The sequence below is a fragment of the Nerophis lumbriciformis genome, linkage group LG09 (assembly GCF_033978685.3).
Source record: "Nerophis lumbriciformis linkage group LG09, RoL_Nlum_v2.1, whole genome shotgun sequence".
NCBI classification, from domain to species: domain Eukaryota; kingdom Metazoa; phylum Chordata; class Actinopteri; order Syngnathiformes; family Syngnathidae; genus Nerophis; species Nerophis lumbriciformis.
In genome coordinates, this window is record NC_084556.2 from 38536167 (window position 1) to 38556304 (window position 20138).

At 38.3% G+C, this 20138-nt stretch overlaps 1 protein-coding gene across 5 annotated transcripts in view; it reads right to left on the bottom strand.

Moving 5' to 3' along the window:
* dscama (Down syndrome cell adhesion molecule a) overlaps positions 1 to 20138 on the bottom strand; it is a 286288-nt gene that overhangs the window by 223170 nt on the left and 42980 nt on the right. For all 5 annotated transcript variants that reach the window (XM_061963204.2, XM_061963207.2, XM_061963206.2 and 2 more), the window contains exons 2-3: positions 10886 to 11203; positions 8384 to 8533 (exon numbers count right to left, since the gene is read on the bottom strand). In XM_061963204.2, coding sequence (XP_061819188.1) covers positions 8384 to 8533; positions 10886 to 11203 — 468 coding nt within the window. The remainder of the gene's footprint in view (positions 1 to 8383; positions 8534 to 10885; positions 11204 to 20138) is intronic.

Consider the following 20138-nt stretch of genomic DNA (forward strand, 5'->3'; position numbering starts at 1 on the left):
GTCCTTAGCCATATTTAAACTAATGTATGTGGAGTGCCGGGAAAAATATCACATTCAATTCGCAATCAATATTTGTTACGATCGATTCAAAGGTATTCCAGAATCTATTAAAAAAAAAAAGTTTTTAGGCCCTCTCCATGCTTACCGTATTTTTCGGACTATAAGTCGCAGTTTTTTTCATAGTTTGGCCGGGGGTGCGACTTATACTCAGGAGCGACTTATGTGTGAAATTATTAACACATTACCGTAAAATATCAAATAATATTATTCAGCTCATTCACGTAAGAGACTAGACGTATAAGATTTCATGGGATTTAGCGATTAGGAGTGACAGATTGTTTGGTAAACGTATAGCATGTTCTATATGTTATAGTTATTTGAATGACTCTTACCATAATATGTTACGTTAACATACCAGGCACGTTCTCAGTTGGTTATTTATGCGTCATATATAACGTACACTTATTCAGCCTGTTGTTCACTATTCTTTATTTATTTTAAATTGCCTTTCAAATGTCTATTCTTGGTGTTGGGTTTTATCAAATACATTTCCCCAAAAAATGCGACTTATACTCCAGTGCGACTTATATATGTTTTTTTCCTTCTTTATTATGCATTTTCGGCAGGTGCGACTTATACTTCGGAGCGACTTATACTCCGAAAAATACGGTACTCGCCGTGCGTTTACGTCATATGTCAGCAGCCAAGAGGAGCTAAACTGTAACCTGTTTTTTTAAAGATGTCATAAATAATTTATTTACCAAATAATATATTACGAGAATTGTGTTGAATCGATAATCGATTTTAAATCAAATCATTACCACACATATTGGAATCAAATTGATTTGTGAGTTATTGTGAGATTCATATCCTTACTGGCAAGAGCCTCTTGCAGCCTGGCTGGAAGCAACAGACTAACAAAACAAACACAAACGGACATTGCAGTTTCATTCTTCCTTCGATTAATTGGGGGTTTGCTTTTGTTTTGTTTGTTAGTTAGTTAGCAACATAGCTGAGAAAGTTATTGATGGATTTTGATGACACTTTCAGGAAGTGTCAGAAATGGGATAATGAACAAGTGATTACATTTTGGGTTTGATCAATCTTTTTTTTTTCTTTCAGGATTGTTTTACAATTTGGAGATAGGACCTAGCGGAGGTCAACACTCTGAGTGTTTTTTCAGTTATTAATAGAGGTTGGAATCTTTGGGGAACTCACGATTTGATTATGGTTACAATTCAGAAGCTACGATTCGATTAAAAATCGATTATTGATGCATCTTTAATTTATGTACAGGTAAAAGCCAGTAAATTAGAATATTTTGAAAAACTTGATTTATTTCAGTAATTGCATTCAAAAGGTGTAATTTGTACATTATATTTATTCATTGCACACAGACTGATGCATTCAAATGTTTATTTCATTTAATTTTGATGATTTGAAGTGGCAACGAATGAAAATCCAAAATTCCGTGTGTCACAAAATTAGAATATTACTTAAGGCTAATACAAAAAAGGGATTTCCTGGATCTCAGGAAACAGAGTGGACCGACACCAGCAGATGACATGGCACCCCAAACCATCACCCAACCATGTAAATTTTGCATTTCCTTTGGAAATCGAGGTCCCAGAGTCTGGAGGAAGACAGGAGAGGCACAGGATCCACGTTGCCTGAAGTCTAGTGTAAAGTTTCCACCATCAGTGATGGTTTGGGGTGCCATGTCATCTGCTGGTGTCGGTCCACTCTGTTTCCTGAGATCCAGGGTCAACGCAGCCGTCTACCAGCAAGTTTTAGAGCACTTCATGCTTCCTGCTGCTGACCTGCTCTATGGAGATGGAGATTTCAAGTTCCAACAGGACTTGGCGCCTGCACACAGCGCAAAATCTACCCGTGCCTGGTTTACGGACCATGGTATTTCTGTTCTAAATTGGCCCGCCAACTCCCCTGACCTTAGCCCCATAGAAAATCTGTGGGGTATTGTGAAAAGGAAGATGCAGAATGCCAGACCCAAAAACGCAGAAGAGTTGAAGGCCACTATCAGAGCAACCTGGGCTCTCATAACACCTGAGCAGTGCCAGAAACTCATCGACTTCATGCCACGCCGCATTAACGCAGTAATTGAGGCAAAAGGAGCTCCAACCAAGTATTGAGTATTGTACATGCTCATATTTTTCATTTTCATACTTTTCAGTTGGCCAACATTTCTAAAAATCCCTTTTTTGTATTAGCCTTAAGTAATATTCTAATTTTGTGACACACGGAATTTTGGATTTTCATTTGTTGCCACTTCAAATCATCAAAATTAAATGAAATAAACATTTGAATGCATCAGTCTGTGTGCAATGAATAAATATAATGTACAAGTTACACCTTTTGAATGCAATTACAGAAATAAATCAAGTTTTTCAAAATATTCTAATTTACTGGCTTTTACCTGTATATCCAGCCATCTGAATAAGCGGACAAGTCGCAACCTCATCACAGGGCCAACACAGATAGACAGACAACATTCACACTCACATTCACACACTAGGGCCAATTTAGTGTTGCCAATCAATCTATCCCCAGGTGCATGTCTTTGGGGGTGGGAGGAAGCCGGAATACCCGAAAAGAACCAACGCAGTCACGGGGAGAACATGCAAACTCCACACAGAAAGACTCCGAGCCCGGGATCAAACCCAGGGCCTTCTTATTTTGAGCCCCACGCACTACTTAGTATTGGTGTAACGGTATTGTAGATACCGCAGTATTTCGGTTTCAAAGTCTGCATAATAATACCGTGACGCCTGACGGTATCAAACAAAAACTTGGTGTGTAGTTTTTTTCGGCGCTTTAGCGTTAGCCAAGTATGAAAATAAACTACATCTCCCAGAATCCTCTGTGCAGCACGGGGCACCAAGGTGGGGGCCTGGGAAGCAGTAAACAGGAAGTGAAGTGTGTTCATAGTCAATGAGAGGAATTGTTTTTTTGGACATTTCCTGAATAATGTCATTAAAAACTATCCATAACTATTTGGTATATATTGCTAACAAAAAGACAAACAAACCCTGGCGAAAACATAACCTCTTTTGGCGGGGCTAATAAAGCCTGTGCAATACTTTAGACCAGGGGTCCTCAAACTTTTTGACTCGGGGGCCGCATTGCGTTAAAAAAATTTGGCCGGGGGCCGGCCTGTATATATATAAATATACATATATATATATATAAATATACATGATAGATATATATATATATATATATATATATATATATATATATATATATATATATATATATATATATATATATATATATATATATACATATCTACATTGTCTTTATAATCCGTTTTGTCATTTAACATCAATTAACATTGATGTTCATCAACATTTAACATTGTCACATTATCGATGGGAAAATTCATTTTTAGACAATATGATTGTCCTGAGCAGCTAGGAGACACCAAGAGTAACAAGTGGTAGAAAATGGACTATACAGGAAAGATAGAAATAAAAAAAATAAAAAAATAAATAAAAATTACTTGGGACGTCCCGTGGGCCGGATCCGGCCCGCGGGCCGTAGTTTGGGGACCCCTGCTTTAGACTTTAGCGTTTCCAAGGCGACACAGAGCCAGCCGGTCGCGTCGCACAGCACCGAGGTAATCACCAAAAAAGGTAATTTTTTCGGACTAACAGCATTTTCTAGACTGGTATAAACACGTCCACTGGGGAGGACACTGTTTCTTAGAAAGTCAAATTTGAAAGACACTAAAGTGAACATTATTGTTTTACACTGGATGTTTACATTGTCACTTTAAAAACACACAACTAAGTTTTTATATATATATATATATATATATATTTGCTTGAAACAGTGGATGTTCCTGCACAATTATGTGCACTTTAAAAATAATGTTCGTATTAATAAATATGATTACAACATTTTAGCATTATTTTTGTGTTCAATTACAGTAAGTGTGATTACCCTAAATATTCCTACCTCTTCATTTTACACACTATAACATTTTTAAGTATTTTTCTTTTGGATGTATACCACAATGCTATCGTACCATGGCCTTAATACCGTGACAATATTGTACCGTGAAATTTGATACCGTTACATCCCTAATACTTAGTATTGGATCTGACAATCCTTTATACCAAGCACATGAGCATATCTGTATCATGTTTGACATTAATTAGTAGTATTTAAAAAAAAATGTTGGTCTGTGGTATAGCCAGCTACAAGCATTTGACTTTAATCACCAATGGGTTTCTTTGAGGTAAAAATGCTTTAAGATCAAACATGCAAAGCCAGTTTTACCTGTTCATCACCAAACTAGCGGAAATCCATGTACAGACAATTGTGAGCTTGCTATAGGTTTCAGTATGGTAAACTTGGCCTCAGAGGACCAATGTGAAACATTACCAAAAACAACAATAACACAATGTCTATCAAAAGCATTTACCCTCCACCCAAAACAAAATGACATTAACTCTTGTATATTGAGTTTGTTAAATGCCCCACATAAAGTGAATTTTCCCCCAAGGGCTGCGAAACAATCACATGGGCGAGTGTTCCATTTAAGTGATTTGAATGATTGGAGTGCCACAGTGCTTCCTATCAGCCAGAGAAGTGGGTCAATACAGTGAGACTAAGTGACACGGCTGGCGGCCTGTGTGCTCGTGGGAAGACCGGCAGAGGAAACGGAGCGAGACCTCGCTGTCGATGGGTCAGACTGACTTAAAAAACACAGACGTACACAAGGCCGCCTGGCTACTAAGTTCTGCAAAAGCTACAATAAGTTCTGTTGACCGAGAAAATACAACCATCACAATGCAATTGCAAAGTTTAAAAATGTGCAGGATTTTGCAATAAACCAACTCCTCAATATTACAAACCAATTTCTACACTTTGTAAATAGATATAATCAACACATATGCAAGATTTGAAAGGACTTCGGGTAAACTCCATTGACAACTTCCGTCTTCTGTAAACACAAAAGTCTACAATCTCCCATCCACTGTAATCCTTTTCTCCAGTCAGTTTGTCAATTGGGTTATTCCACGGAATCGATGCCATTGTCATACCCAGAAAATAAAATATATAAACTCAAGATCAAAAAACAAACATTTTTATTCGGCACATTATTGTTGTTAAGTTTTTAATAAACATAACATTTTTAACTACCTTGAACACTAGAAAAATAAGATTTTTTGACTGTCCCCATTAATATATATATATTTTTTTTACAATGATATATTATATTGATATCCTTAAGAAACAGCATATTCACCCCTGATTACAACTACACTTTAAGATTGTTTTTAATTAAAAGACTATTTTGTTACTATTCACATTTGAGTAATTTCCCTGACATTTTACTCAGTCCTGTTACCCTAACACAGTGGTCCCCAACCACCGGGACACGGCCCGGTACCGGTTCGTGGATCGATTGGTACTGGGCCGCACAAGAAATAATGAGTTATTTCCGTTTTATTTATTATCTGAGCCCGAACGATCTTTTATTTTGAAAAGTATTTTTTATTTTGAAAAATGACCGGATTCTCTCGGTTATATCTTGGTCACTTGAGCGCCAAGCTAGCAAAATGAGTAAAAAACAGACGTTTTTGGAAAGTTTCTTTGTGAAGGGGAAAAGGCACAGCGAAGAGAGAGAAGAACAGCCTACGACTTCCAACAAAAAGAAAACTTTTGATAGACAATACCAGGAGCCATACTTGAAATATGGATTTCTTGCAGCAGGTGAACAAGCCCACTCAGCATAATATGTGGCGACCGGCTCTCAAACAAACAACGGAGCAAACTGGACTTAAGCAACACACTTTGTCTCTCATTACCCCCAGTTGGGACCGTCTCGTTGCAGAGAAACAAGCTCAGGGCTCCCATTGATTTAGCATTACGGTGAGTTAAACTTCTCATGCACTTTATATTTGTTTTGAATGTTTTAAGTAGTGTGGAATTGCTGGTTCTTGTCGTGTACCGTATTTTTCGGAGTATAAGTCGCACCGGAGTATAAGTCGCACCTGCCGAAAATGCATAATAAAGAAGGAAAAAAACATATATAAGTCGCACTGGAGCCCGGCCAAACTATGAAAAAAAATGCGACTTATAGTCAGAAAAATGTGATTTTTTATGTATGTAATGGGCTGCGTACACAGTGGATTCACGTTTATTATTATTTCATAACAATCAACCCCCCCCCCCCCCCCCCACGTCGCCAATCATAACGCCTCAGCAAACCCCCCCCCCGGTCCTTTTTAAAATTGTCAAGCGTTGACCGGTCCGCAACTACAAAAAGGTTGGGGACCACTGTCCTAACACACTACCCCCTCTCACATGGTCCACGGGAAGTTGCATGTTTCACATCCTTTGTCGGCCATGGGAAGGCCAAAAGTGAGTTCACTCATTAATTGTTTTATATATTTCAACTATGACTAGGGGGTTAAAATCTCAGCATAGTCCATTCCTATTACCTAAATTAATGTTGATGTTATTTGTTTGTTCTTAAAATACAGTTTTGGTTCAATAATTTGAATGTGCTTAGAGTTAACATGCTATTAGCATGAATGCTACGTAGCTATATTACATATATTTTAGGGATATCTTTCCCAGTATTGCAGTTTCAAAGTCTTCACAATATTGCAGATGAATGGAGTTTTTTTTCCACTGCTAAAGCATTGGCCGTGTCTGAAAATAAACTACCGTATTTTTCGGACTATAAGTCGCAGTTTTTTTATACTCAGGAGTGACTTATGTGTGAAATGATTAACACATTAGCGCAAAATATCAAAAAATATTATTTATTTCATTCACGTAAGAGACTAGACGTATAAGATTTCATGGGATTTAGCGATTAGGAGTGACAGATTGTTTGGTAAACATATAACATGTTCTATATGTTATAGTTATTTGAATGACTCTTACTATAATATGTTACGTTAACATACCAGACACGTTCTCAGTTGGTTATTTATGCCTCATATAATGTACACTTATTCAGCCTGTTGTTCACTATTCTTTATTTATTTCAAATTGCCTTTCAAATGTCTATTCTTGGTGTTGGCTTTTATCAAATACATTTCCCCAAAAAATGCGACTTGTATATGTTTTTTTCCTTCTTTATTATGCATTTTCGGCAGGTGCGACTTATACTCCGGTGCGACTTATACTCCGAAAAATACGGTACATCTCCCACAAACCTCTGAGCAGCGCAGGACCAGCAAGGTGGGGACTTGGAACACCATAAGCAGGAAGTGAAGTGTGTTCGTACTCGTATTAGATAAGACAATTCGATTTTTGGACATTTCCCGGCAATTTCATCAAAATCTGTCCATAAATGTTTGAATTATGTTGCCAACCACCACACAAACAAACTCTGGAAAATACTGTACATAACCCATTTGGCAAAGCTAAGAAAGTCTGCGTTCTGCAAAGCAAAGCTCGCCACTTTCGTCTCAGGCGTTTTCAAGGGGCGGAGCCTATCCAGCTCAGGCGGAAGGCAGGGTACACCCTGGACAAGTCGCCCCCTCATAAACTGTCACCCAGAAAATATATTTGAAGCCAGCAAAGGTATTTACATTATAAAAATGTACATGTTTGGTTAACTTTTCTAGCATGATCAAGATACAAACAAAATATCCACTGGAGAGGACACTGCTTCGCAGAAAATAAATGTTGCACATTATTGTTGTATATGTTTCCATTGTCACTTTAAAGACACTCAACTGTTAAGTTTTTTTTAATACTTGCTTGAAACAGTACATGTCTCTGCACTATTCTTTGCACTTCAAAATACATGTTTGTAGTAATAAATATGATTAGAACATTTGAGTATTATGTTTAGTTACAACTAAAGTTCAATTACAGTAGGTGAGTTTATCCTAATCATTCCTGCCACTTCATTGCACACAATATGACATTTTTGGACATATACCACTATATTATTGTACCGTGGCCTCAATACCGTGATAATATTGTACCGTCAGATTTTAATACCATTTCATCCTTAATATATTTGCTAATTTGATGCAAAAAACTCACTCCTGTTACTTTCAATCCTGCTAAACGAGTCATCTTTAGCTGAGGAACCTTCTCAGCTATGGAATAAAAAGTGCCTAAAATAGGCCCATACACTTTTTTGAGTACTTTAATGTGTGAAATATCAGATTTAGTGTTCAAAATAGGACAGAAATAAAAAAAAGTTTTGAGACCGTCACAACGAAAAAATGGCATTGATCCAGTGGAATGACCTAATAAGTCAGACTTGGGGCTTACTTTTGATTAGCTTTGTTTTTTTGTGTATTGACAACCACTGTAGAGTCGCAGGATCAAACGAGACTTCAAAGGTTTCTCTCAGACAGCTGTTGGAGGAAACGTGACTTACTTTCAGCGTTGATTGACATTGTGTCTTTCTCCCAGGACACAACAGTGATGTAAGCCTCCACTGAGGCAGGTATAATGCACTTGAAGACCGCCACATTGCCTCTCATGGCTTTTTGGTCCTCCACCCGAACAGTGTAGGGTTCTCGTAGGACTGGTAGGGGAGAAACAAATGTTTTTAAAATATTGCTGCATTCTTCTTCATCATGCAAATGTGTTTGTTGAACTGTGAAATTAGAGCAAATTGGAGCAAATATATTTTTTATCTCAGCATCCGCCGTCTTATAGCTTTTTCACATTTTCTTGTGTCATTTCTAGGAGTGTAAAATGCATGGACATTTTGAATATGGCGGTCAAACAGGCATATTTGCAGCGGACTGCCTCTAAGTAATGATGCAATTGTCCTTGCCAGAAAAGTAAGCATGCCTGATAGAAAGTGCTCAAAAGTAAGGCTTCACTTTTCAGAATGTGCTAGCTCGATGCTATTTTACATTGGATATGCCGTATGCATGCCACTGATTAGCATATTAACGATTTTACGTGGCAAGTTGAACACCTCCAAATTTGGCAATCAAAAATACAACTAAAATGCACTTTACTGGAGTGTAATAAATATAATATGTACAGTATAAACACTTTTTAAACCTCAACAAATGACAAGACTGGCACCTTCAACTTAATGGTAGAGACAACTACCTAAATACAGCAACACACCTAGGACAAACTGAAATGAATGCATATTTGCAAATGAGACTCGGAAGTAGGGCTGCAACAACTAATCGATTAAATCGATTAAAATCGATTATAAAAATAGTTGGCAATTAATTTAGTCATGGATCTATGCTATGCGCATGCACAGAGGCTACTTTTTTTTTTTTAATAAACCTTTATTATAAACTGCAACATTTACAAACAGCTGAGAAACAATAATCAAAATAAATATGTTGCCAGTATGCTGTTTTTTTTCCAATAAAATACTGGAAAGGATAGAAATGTAGTTTGTCTCTCTTGTCCGATTATTAATCGATTAATCGAAGTAATAATCGACAGATTAATCGATTATCAAATTAGTTATTAGTTGCAGCCCTATTCGGAAGTGAAGGAAAATAAGATGTTATAACTGGACAACGCACTGTTAAATGTTACATAACATTTCAGTTCAGTTCAGTTCAGTTTCATATAATTTCGAACATGCATACGACACAATGTAATGCATCACATATTTCCAGTTGTTTCATTATAGCACGTCCGAAAAGGAGTCGGAAGAAGCTCATCTTATTTAATCCTACCCCCTTTCATACCGTAGCAATTTTATCCCATTTCCTTGTTCTCTGTAACAGAACAGTGAATACATGAATAATAAATACAAAATATACCATAGTAAGTAAACACATATTAAATACATAAATAATCTTTATCTCTCGAAAAAAAAAAAAAAGGATTCAACATGTCCATCATAATTCTTGTTCTGTGTGCTTTGTGAACACTTGTAGTTTGAACAGTCTTTTAAACTGAATCATATTGGTGCTTTGTTTGATTCCATTCCATAATTTAATTCCACATACTGATATGCTAAAGGTTTTAAGTGTTTTACGAGCATACAAATGTTTTAAATTAACATTGATATTATTGTTTACCAAATTAACATGTATTACCACATCGCGGTTCAAATATAAAAGTTACCCTAGTTATCCCATCATACTTTTAGTTTATTATATACATCCCAACACAACACTTTGCATCCCTTATAGCTATTTATCAATAATCCATCCATCCATTTTCTACCGCTTATTCCCTTCGGGGTTGCGGGGGGCGCTGGAGCCTATCTCAGCTACAATCGGGCAGAAGGCGGGGTACACCCTGGACAAGTCGCCACCTCTTCGCAGGGCCAACACAGATAGACAGACAACATTCACACACTAGGGCCAATTTAGTGTTGCCAATCAACCTATCCCCAGGTGCATGTCTTTGGAGGTGGGAGGAATCCGGAGTACCCGGAGGGAACCCACGCAGTCACGGGGAGAACATGCAAACTCCACACAGAAAGATCCTGAGGCCGGGATTGAACCCCTGACTACTCAGGACCTTCGTATTGTGAGGCAGACGCACTAACCCCTCTTACACCGTGCAGTCCTTATCAATAATACAATAAAGTTCATTAGAAAATTAAGGAACAATTACAAAAAACTACAAAAAAATCGGATCACATTCATTTTGAAGATACTTATGTTGTTGAATGTTCCAATAAAACTGTAGTATGAATAAATATGTATGTCATATTTTAAAGGTTTTGTATTGTATATGTTACCCAAAGGTAACTAATTATTACTATTATTCCTACTATTAAGTGTGATGAGTAATAGGACGGACCTTAAAATATGTCGTCAACTCGGAATTACACAGAAATAAAACAGGGTTTTTATTAGATCTCACCATTTATACTGTAGTGTCGTTCAACACCTGATATGCCACAGTTTAAGTAAAGTTTAAGTGTGGAGGTACTGACCAGCCTTAATGTGGACATCTTGGCTCCTGATTCTCCCTGAGGGGTTCTCCGCTGTGCAATAGTAGGTGCTGTCGTGGATGAGTTTGCTGAAGCTGGAAGGAGGGATGTGGAAGATCTGGAGGGTGCCATTGGAGTGCACATGGCGAATCCCTGGCACATCATAGATCTCCTCACCGGTGGCCAGGTACCAGCGCAGTGAGACAGGTGGCACGCCTGCGGCGGGGCAGGGCACCGACGTCCCTGTGGTGCTGGCAAACACTACCTCTTGCACAGATGCATTGACAAAATACAAGCTGGAACGTAGATCTTCACAGAGAACTGCAAGACAAAATAAAAAAGCAATATGTCAGAAAGTCTTCAGGAACATTTTGAAACTGTCGTCCTTCAGCGGTGTTCACTTTTCTTTATTTTCTTGTCTCTGTGCCTACTTGTGAGTTCATGGAGATAAAGAAGATAAAGAGCAAAACACTTTTACATTTCATGAAACAAATTAAAATTACAAAAACCAAGAGACAAAAAAACTTAGTTACACAAACCAAAATAAAAGACAATACAACTTACAATTACACAAATACAGTTCACTTCTCTTTCTTCCCCTCCAATTATCTGCTTTCTTTTGTATTTCAAGTTATCATTACATATAAGTATTGTTGCTTTTGAGACAATTGTATTGTTGACAGTAGAGGTAATTATTGTTATTATTCATTATCAATAGTGCTATTGGTATTGTATTGCTCCATTTGTAGTGCAATATTGTTCATTGTCATTTCTGTGCTATTAATATTTACTTTACTAACTGCTTCTTTGCAATCACTTTTTGTATCATATGTGTACATATCATATTTTCTCATGCTGTTCTGTTGTTGTTGTTGTTGTTGTTGTCATTGTTGTTGTTGTCTCTCTGTCTTATCCCCCTCTTGTCCCTGTAATTTCCCCCTCTGTTTTCCTTGTTTCCCTCTTTCTTTCCCCTCCTGCTCCCATCCGGCTGCACCAAACAATAAAATACATAATTGTAATAAAGTCAGATACAAATAAGGCAACAAGAGAAGTATCCCTCGCTTCTCTTTAGTAAAGTAAATCTGTACAGCAAATATGGACATCTACACGAACAATATGATTTGCTTGAATAGCTGGACAGGACAAAAAAAAAACATCACACAAACTAAAATAACAAAAGGGAAAACAACTTAGAGTTACCCAAACCAGAACAACAAAAGATACGTTACATAATCAATCGTTCTAATGACATCAAATCAGTGTGGATGAATACAATGTGTATGTGTCACATATGAACACATTTGTTTAAGCAGATAGTTTCTTATTTGACACGGGCAGTTTATATTTGCTACTAAAATCATCTTTATTATTCTGCCAGCACACAGGTTATATCTAGAAAAACTACTTTTAAACACACAAAGTATGTGTCATGAGACCTGGCAGATTTGCCGCGACTGCATGTCTTATTTTTGTTGCCAAGGGGCGAAGCCATCTGCACACACACCTGATATTCATTTTTTCCAGACTACTTAAGCTCTCCAGTCACCTTCACTTGGCGCCAGTATATTTCTGATGATGCACCCTTCCAGTAGTGTTCATCTCCTCTGCTTTGGCTCCACTCACGCTTCTCAATTCCTGTGGCAGTGTTATCTGTTAACTGTCCACACATTTTGAATGCGATTTTTGTTTCTCCACACCTTATTTGTGCATCCTTAGGTATTTTCTCTCACTCCTTTTTGTTATTATTATTATTATTATTATTATTATTATTATCATCTATTATTTGCTCTGCGTTGGGGTCCTGCTATGGCTAAGCCGATCGTGACACTATTTGTCCCCGCTGTAGTGGTAATGACGAGACCTATCAACAGGTTTGATTACGGCTGCTGCACACTACACCAACAGTTTGTTACTATTCCATCTTATTTTCATGCATCGCAAAGGCATTGTAATCGTGGTGATATATTTATTGTGTTTATTAAATAGTTTGGCACTACTGTAGTTGAGTGAGTGAAGCAGAATGAGGAAACGACGACTGCAGACATGATTAGTTGACTTAACTGTCAAGCTTGATTTTGGACACTCCCTTTTTTCGGTTTCTGTAACTGTAAGTTGTTTTGCCTTTTGGTATTTTGGTTTATAAAATTTATGGTTATTTTGTCTTTTTGAGTCATTTGTTGTTTTGTTTTGTGTCATTCTAAGTTGTTTATCTTTTTTATTTAATTTTCTGCAATTGTAAATTGTTTTGTCTTTTGGTTTGGTTTGTAATATTTTAAGTTGTTGTCTTTTTTTATTATTTTCTTTTGGTTTGTGTGATTGTAAGTTGTTTGGCCTTTTTACTTTTGTTTCCTGTAATTGTAATTTGCTTCAAACAAATCACGTTTCATAAAACCTATATTAACGTAACACATGGCACACTGACAAAGCCTAACCTATTGTTACTATAACAATCTACAAGGTTAATATCATTGACTTCTCTTTCTTCCCCTCCATTTATCTGCTTTCTTTTGTATTTCAAGTTATCATTACATATATGTATTGTTGCATTTGAAACAATTGTATTGTTGATAATAGAGGTAATTATTATTATTCATTATCAATAGTGCTATTTCTATTGGTATTTGTATTGCTCCATTAATAGTGCAATAATGCTCATTGTCATTTCTGTATTATCAATATTTATTTCACTAACTACTTCTTTGCTATCACTTTTAAAATCATATAGGTACATATCCTATCTGCTGATGTTGTTGTTGTTGTTGTTATTTTTGTGTTTGCTGTTGTTGTTGTCTCTCTGTCTTATCCTGCTCTAGTCCCCGCAATTTCCCCCTCTGTCTTTCTTTTTTTTCCTCTTTTTATCCCCTCCTGCTCTGGCCGTTACCCACATATGCGGTCCTCTCCAAGGTTTCTCATAGTCATTCACATCGACGTCCCACTGGGGTGAGTTTTTCCTTGCCCTTATGTGGGCTTTGTACCGAGGATGTCGTTGTGGCTTGTGCAGCCCTTTGAGACACTTGTGATTTAGGGCTATATAAATAAACATTGATTGATTGATTGATTGAATTTAATAAAGTCAAATACAAATAAGGCAACAAGAGAAGTATCCCACACGTTTTTTTGTAACGTAAATTTGTACAGCCGATATGGGCATCTACATCAACAATATGATTTGCCTGAGTAGCTGGACAGGACAAAAAAATTAAAAAAAACAAAAAATAAAATAAAAAGTTATTTGTCTCATGACATGTAAAAGTGTGTTGCACTTCCAGGCCACTGTACTGAATGGCTGACCTGAAGACGTCCCAAAGCGACACCCTTCCATACAAACATGCACGTGTCCGTCATCACAAGTGTCCTCTGCAGTGGGCTTTTTTTTTTCCAGTTTTCTTTTGTCAAAGTTATAAAATGTCATGTTATGCATGCTTTGAATCGCCAATTAAAATGCGCTAAACCCACCACCAGTGTTTTTAAAATAGTTCTGGATTGCTGTGGGTTACTTCGCTATAGTATAACTCAAACAATCTAAATTTGAGGTATCATTACTAGACTATGCATTGGTGTAGTTTCTCTACTCCCGCCATCAGGCCGTCTTGCTGCGTGCCTGCATGTGCGACAGCTGCCAATCCCCACTCCCTGGAGACCAAACATTTTAGCGCTTCATAAATTCCTAATGAGCATGCTCAAATAGCAGGCCACTGCAACCCACTGGTCGCTCAAACTGTTACAACAAACAAACACCGAGGCGAACACATGTTTCAGCACATTTGGAGTTGCTGCTCACTTCACACGTAGTGCACTCAAGAGGGCCCAGCCTGCTGGTGTTGAAAAGTCAATGGTTGCATTTGTTGACAGCTACAACATTGCTGTATCTTAAGTAAGACATGGCGGAAAACAAGCAGAGGAGCCATGACATTGGTCAGCATAGGTCAGTCAACAGTGTGGCCAACTTTAAAGGTTATTGCCTTAAATACACGTACTGTTTGAGACACTGAGGTGTCAGACGACAAATATTTAAGTAAACTGAACAAAGCCTTCTAAAATAGTTTAAAAACATTTTCACCAGAGCCAAAGCAAACTATGCAATATTTACCATGTTTAGTGTTTTAGTTTCTTTGAGGGAGGAAAAGTTGCCAAGGAGATCTGTTTATTTGTAGGGTCCCAAGTAGCTGTGCAGATTTGACTATAAAAATCTGTATAAAAAGCTCTTACTAATACCATTTAAAATTTGACAATGATGCAACCCAAACTGAATATTTTACAATGTTTTTTTCCGGAGAAAGGACCAGGTGTTATTTGGAGACCATTGGCCACACTGAGGGACCTTATTTACTAAAGGTTTGCGTGTACTAAAACACGTGCAAACTCGATAGCACATGCAAAGCTGATCTACTAAACGTGTGCAAAGTGGATTGTGTCTGTTAAGTGAGTGAATAAGGCGTGCAATTAATTTTGCGACTCTTGTCGTCATTAATAGGTAAAATATATGCTGACCATCAAAACGCCAACAATACTATGGGAGGAGAAAGTGCAAATATATTATGGAGCACCCACAATGGGTTTTGTCAACACTCACCACTGGTTTTTGGGAGCACTATTTTTATTTAGCATGTTTGAAAAGGACGTGCAAACAGACACGGTTGCGCACACGGCTGTGAGAGACGGCACTGCAAAGACACACGATGGACAGAGAATCCTCCGTCCTATGCGAACGTTTCAACATATATGGATGGTCAGAAATAAAAAATATTAGACATATCATATAATTAGCAACATCCTTTTAAATAATTATAGCTGCTGGATGACTTAAGGCAGGGGTCAGCAACCCAAAACGTTGAAAGAGCCATATTGGACCAAAAATACAAAGAACAAATATGTCTGGAGCCGCAAAAAATGAAAAGCCGTATATACGTCTTATAATGAAGGCAACACATGACGTATGTGTCTCTGTTAGCTAAAATAGCCTACTATCAAAATTACTATGTTTCGCAGGCTTAAGCAAATCTTCGTTGACAGAAATGTTGCTAATGTTTGCTGTGGTCTGGAACAACATGGCACACAAACAACTATCTGAAATGCAGCCAATATTACATACAGATAATGTGTCATGAAACATGCAAAACTAAATTATATACAAAGAGGATAAAAGCAAAGGATATTAAATGAGCTCAAATATACCTACAAATGAGGCATATTGATGCAATGTGTACATACAGCTAGCCTAAATAGCTGTAGTATGTTAGCATTGGTTAGCTTGTAGTCATGCACTGACCAAATATGCCAGATTAGCACTCCAACAAGTTAATAACATCAACAAAGTGCACCGTTGTGCATTCACGCACAGTATAAAACTTTTGGTGGACAAAATGAGACAAAGAAGGAGTGGAAGACTTTACAAGTAAGCAAACTGTTGCGTCACAGCCCACACTATGGTGAGTTCAAGAACCGCCGAAATTAGTAGGACAAAACGATTTTCACCAAAAACTCTCATTAAGGAGAGTATTTTTCCATTTGAAATCATTTTTAAAAACTGCTCCAGGGAGCCACTAGGGCGGCACTAAGGAGCCACGGGTTGCTGACCCCCGACTTAAGGGGCTGATTAAAACTAATTGAATTGACGCGTTTTGGTGAAATTTAATATTGTTTAATGACGTTTGTTTCTTCACATAGAATATATATTGCTAACATATATCCTATGATAAAAATCTTCTTGAAGTATGCATTTTCTGAGCACAGTAGTGCAGCCTTTCTTATATGCACCTTCAGCGGTAAAAAAAAAAAAAAATGTAAAAGAGGGATGTCAATGTAGATACACTGCATGACTGCTTCTAAAATGCCCAGAAAAAGTGGTGGATGTCTCCTGCTTGTTTGAAAACACAGCAAAACGCCACAGGTAGTAGTATGATTATATAAACGTGCAGTAAATGAGTGTTTGTGGTGATGCCCCGTATAGTACATGAAAAATCCTCATTTAAATAAGGTGGTCAATGCCACTTTTTAATTGCACACGCAGTCTTAGTAGACAGCACGCAACACGCCCGCTAATAGTACACGCTATTTTATACAAACCCCGTTTCCATATGAGTTGGGAAATAGTGTTAGATGTAAATATAAACGGAATACAATGATTTGCAAATCATTTTCAACCCATATTCAGTTGAATATGCTACAAAGACAACATATTTGATGTTCAAACTGATAAACATTTCTTTTTTGCAAATAATCATTAACTTTAGAATTTGATGCCAGCAACATGTGACAAAGAAGTTGGGAACGCTGGCAATAAATACTGATAAAGTTGAGGAATGCTCAGCAAACACTTATTTGGAACATCCCACAGGTGTGCAGGCTAATTGGGAACAGGTGGGTGCCATGATTGGGTATAAAAACAGCTTCCCAAAAAATGCTCAGTCTTTCACAAGAAAGGATGGGGCGAGGTACACCCCTTTGTCCACAACTGCGTGAGCAAATAGTCAAACAGTTTAAGAACAACGTTTCTCAAAGTGCAATTGTAAGAAATTTAGGGATTTCAACATCTACGGTCCATAATATCATCAAAAGGTTCAGAGAATCTGGAGAATTCACTCCACGTAAGCGGCATGGCCGGAAACCAACATTGAATGACCGTGACCTTCGATCCCTCAGACGGCACTGTATCACAAACCGACATCAATCTCTAAAGGATAACACCACATGGGCTCAGGAACACTTCAGAAAACCACTGTCACTAAATACAGTTTGTCGCTACATCTGTAAATGCAAGTTAAAGCTCTACTATGCAAAGTGAAAGCCATTTATCAACAACATCCAGAAACGCCGCCGGCTTCTCTGGGCCCGAGATCATCTAAGATGGACTCATGCAAAGTGGAAAAGTGTTCTGTGGTCTGACGAGTCCACATTTCAAATTGTTTTTGGAAATATTCGACATCATGTCATCCAGACCAAAGGGGAAGCGAACCATCTAGACTGTTATCGACGCAAAGTTCAAAAGCCAGCATCTGTGATGGTATGGGGGTGCATTAGTGCCCAAGGCATGGGTAACTTACACATCTGTGAAGGCACCATTAATGCTGAAAGGTACATTCAGGTTTTGGAACAACATATGCTGCCATCTAAGCGCCGTCTTTTTCATGGACGCCCCTGCTTATTTTAGCAAGACAATGCCAAGCCACGTTCAGCACGTGTTACAACAGCGTGGCTTCATAAAAAAAGAGTGCGGGTACTTTCCTGGCCCGCCTGCAGTCCAGACCTGTCTCCCATCGAAAATGTGTGGCGCATTATGAAGCGTAAAATACGACAGCGGAGACCCCGGACTGTTGAACGACTGAAGCTCCATATAAAACAAGAATGGGAAAGAATTCCACTTTCAAAGCTTCGACAATTAGTTTCCTCAGTTCCCAATCATTTATTGAGTGTTGTTAAAAGAAAAGGTGATGTAACACAGTGGTGAACATGCCCTTTCCCAACTAATTTGGCACGTGTTGCAGCCATGAAATTCTAAGTTAATTATTATTTGCAAAAAAAAATTAAGTTTATGAGTTTGAACATCAAATATATTGTCTTTGTAGTGCATTCAATTGAATATGGGTTGAAAAGGATTTGCAAATCATTGTATTCCGTTTATATTTACATCTAACACAATTTCCCAACTCATATGGAAACGGGGTGTGTAGTTTGCACACGTTGTTTTCGCACCTGGTACTTGGCTCTCAGTAAAAGTCTTTACTAACTCCGTGTAAACAAAGCTCCATGGCCTCCAGACTACATATTTTGTTATAAAGACAGTTTTGTTCTGATTGTTTGTGAAAATAAAAACTGAAAAAAAATACTTCAACATTGCCTCAGAGAGCAACAAAGTTGAGGCCCATTTTCCGCTGCTGGAGTTCCTTACTTTTATGACCAAAGTTCACCCATCAAACAGCATATCGGTTTTCACAATTGCCCAAGTTATCCTTAAGAGTCGATGTACCTGCCCAGAGCTACGTATATTAGAATAGGGGCTGGTAACTCGCTTTAACAGTTAAACGAATGTCTATTGGGCTGGTGAGGTAGGGGCGATGTGTCGCTGATGGTAGAGCACACAACTTGGGGGGGGTTCAGGTTCGATTCCAGCTTCCGCCATCCTTGTCACGGCAGTTTTGTCCTTGGGCAAGACACTTCACCTTTGCCCCTGTTGGGTCCTGGTTAGCGCTTTGAATGGTTAGCTTTCGCCATCAGTGTGTGAATGTGTGTGTAATGGGTGAATGTAAGGTATCATGTAAAGCCCTTTTGGTATCATTCCAGGTATAGTAAAGCGCTATATAAATACAGGCCAGTCAAAAAGTCAAAGTTCAGACCGAATTCACCACCAATAATATGCAGAAAATGGTGATTGTGCAGCGGTGGTCAGTGTGATTTTATGGATGTAAGCCTTGATGTGGACTAACTACTTACTAGAGATGTCGATAAATGCTGTAAAATGTAATATCAGAAATTATTGGTATCGGTTTCAACCTCCCAATTTTCCCGGGATACTCCCGAATTTGAACTGCCCCACCCAAAAATTTCCCGGGGCAACCATTCTCCCGAATTTCTCCCGATTTCCACCCGTACAACATTATTGGGAGCGTGCCTTAAAGGCACTGCCTTTAGCGTCCTCTACAACCTGTCGTCACGTCCGCTTTTCCTCCATACAAACAGCGTGCCGGCCCAGTCAGATAATAAATGCGGGTTTTGCACACACAAACACACACACACACACACACACACAGACACACACACACACACACAAGTGAATGCAACGCATACTTGATCAACAGCCATACAGGTCACACTGAGGGTGGCCGTATAAACAACTTTAACACTGTTACAAATATGCGCCACACTGTGAACCCACACCAAACAAGAATGACAAACACATTTCGGGAGAACATCCGCACTGTAACACAACATAAACACAACAGAACAAATACCCAGAACCCCTTGCAGCACTAACTCTTTCGGGACGCTACAATACACACCCCCTGCTACCACCAAACCCCGCCCCCCCAATCCTGCCCACCTCAACCCCGCCACCCCCCAATCTCCCGATTCGGAGGTCTCAAGTATGCTCTAGTATACTCTGGACTGAAACTGTGTGCCTTCATTGTTTTTGTAGCTGTTGTTTTAAGGCATGTTTAAAAATAATAATAATAATAATGTACTTTGTGAAAGTCAAAGTATAGTATTTCCCATAGTTGTAGTGGGTATCAGGATTATCTCAGGGAGCGCATGTCCCAAA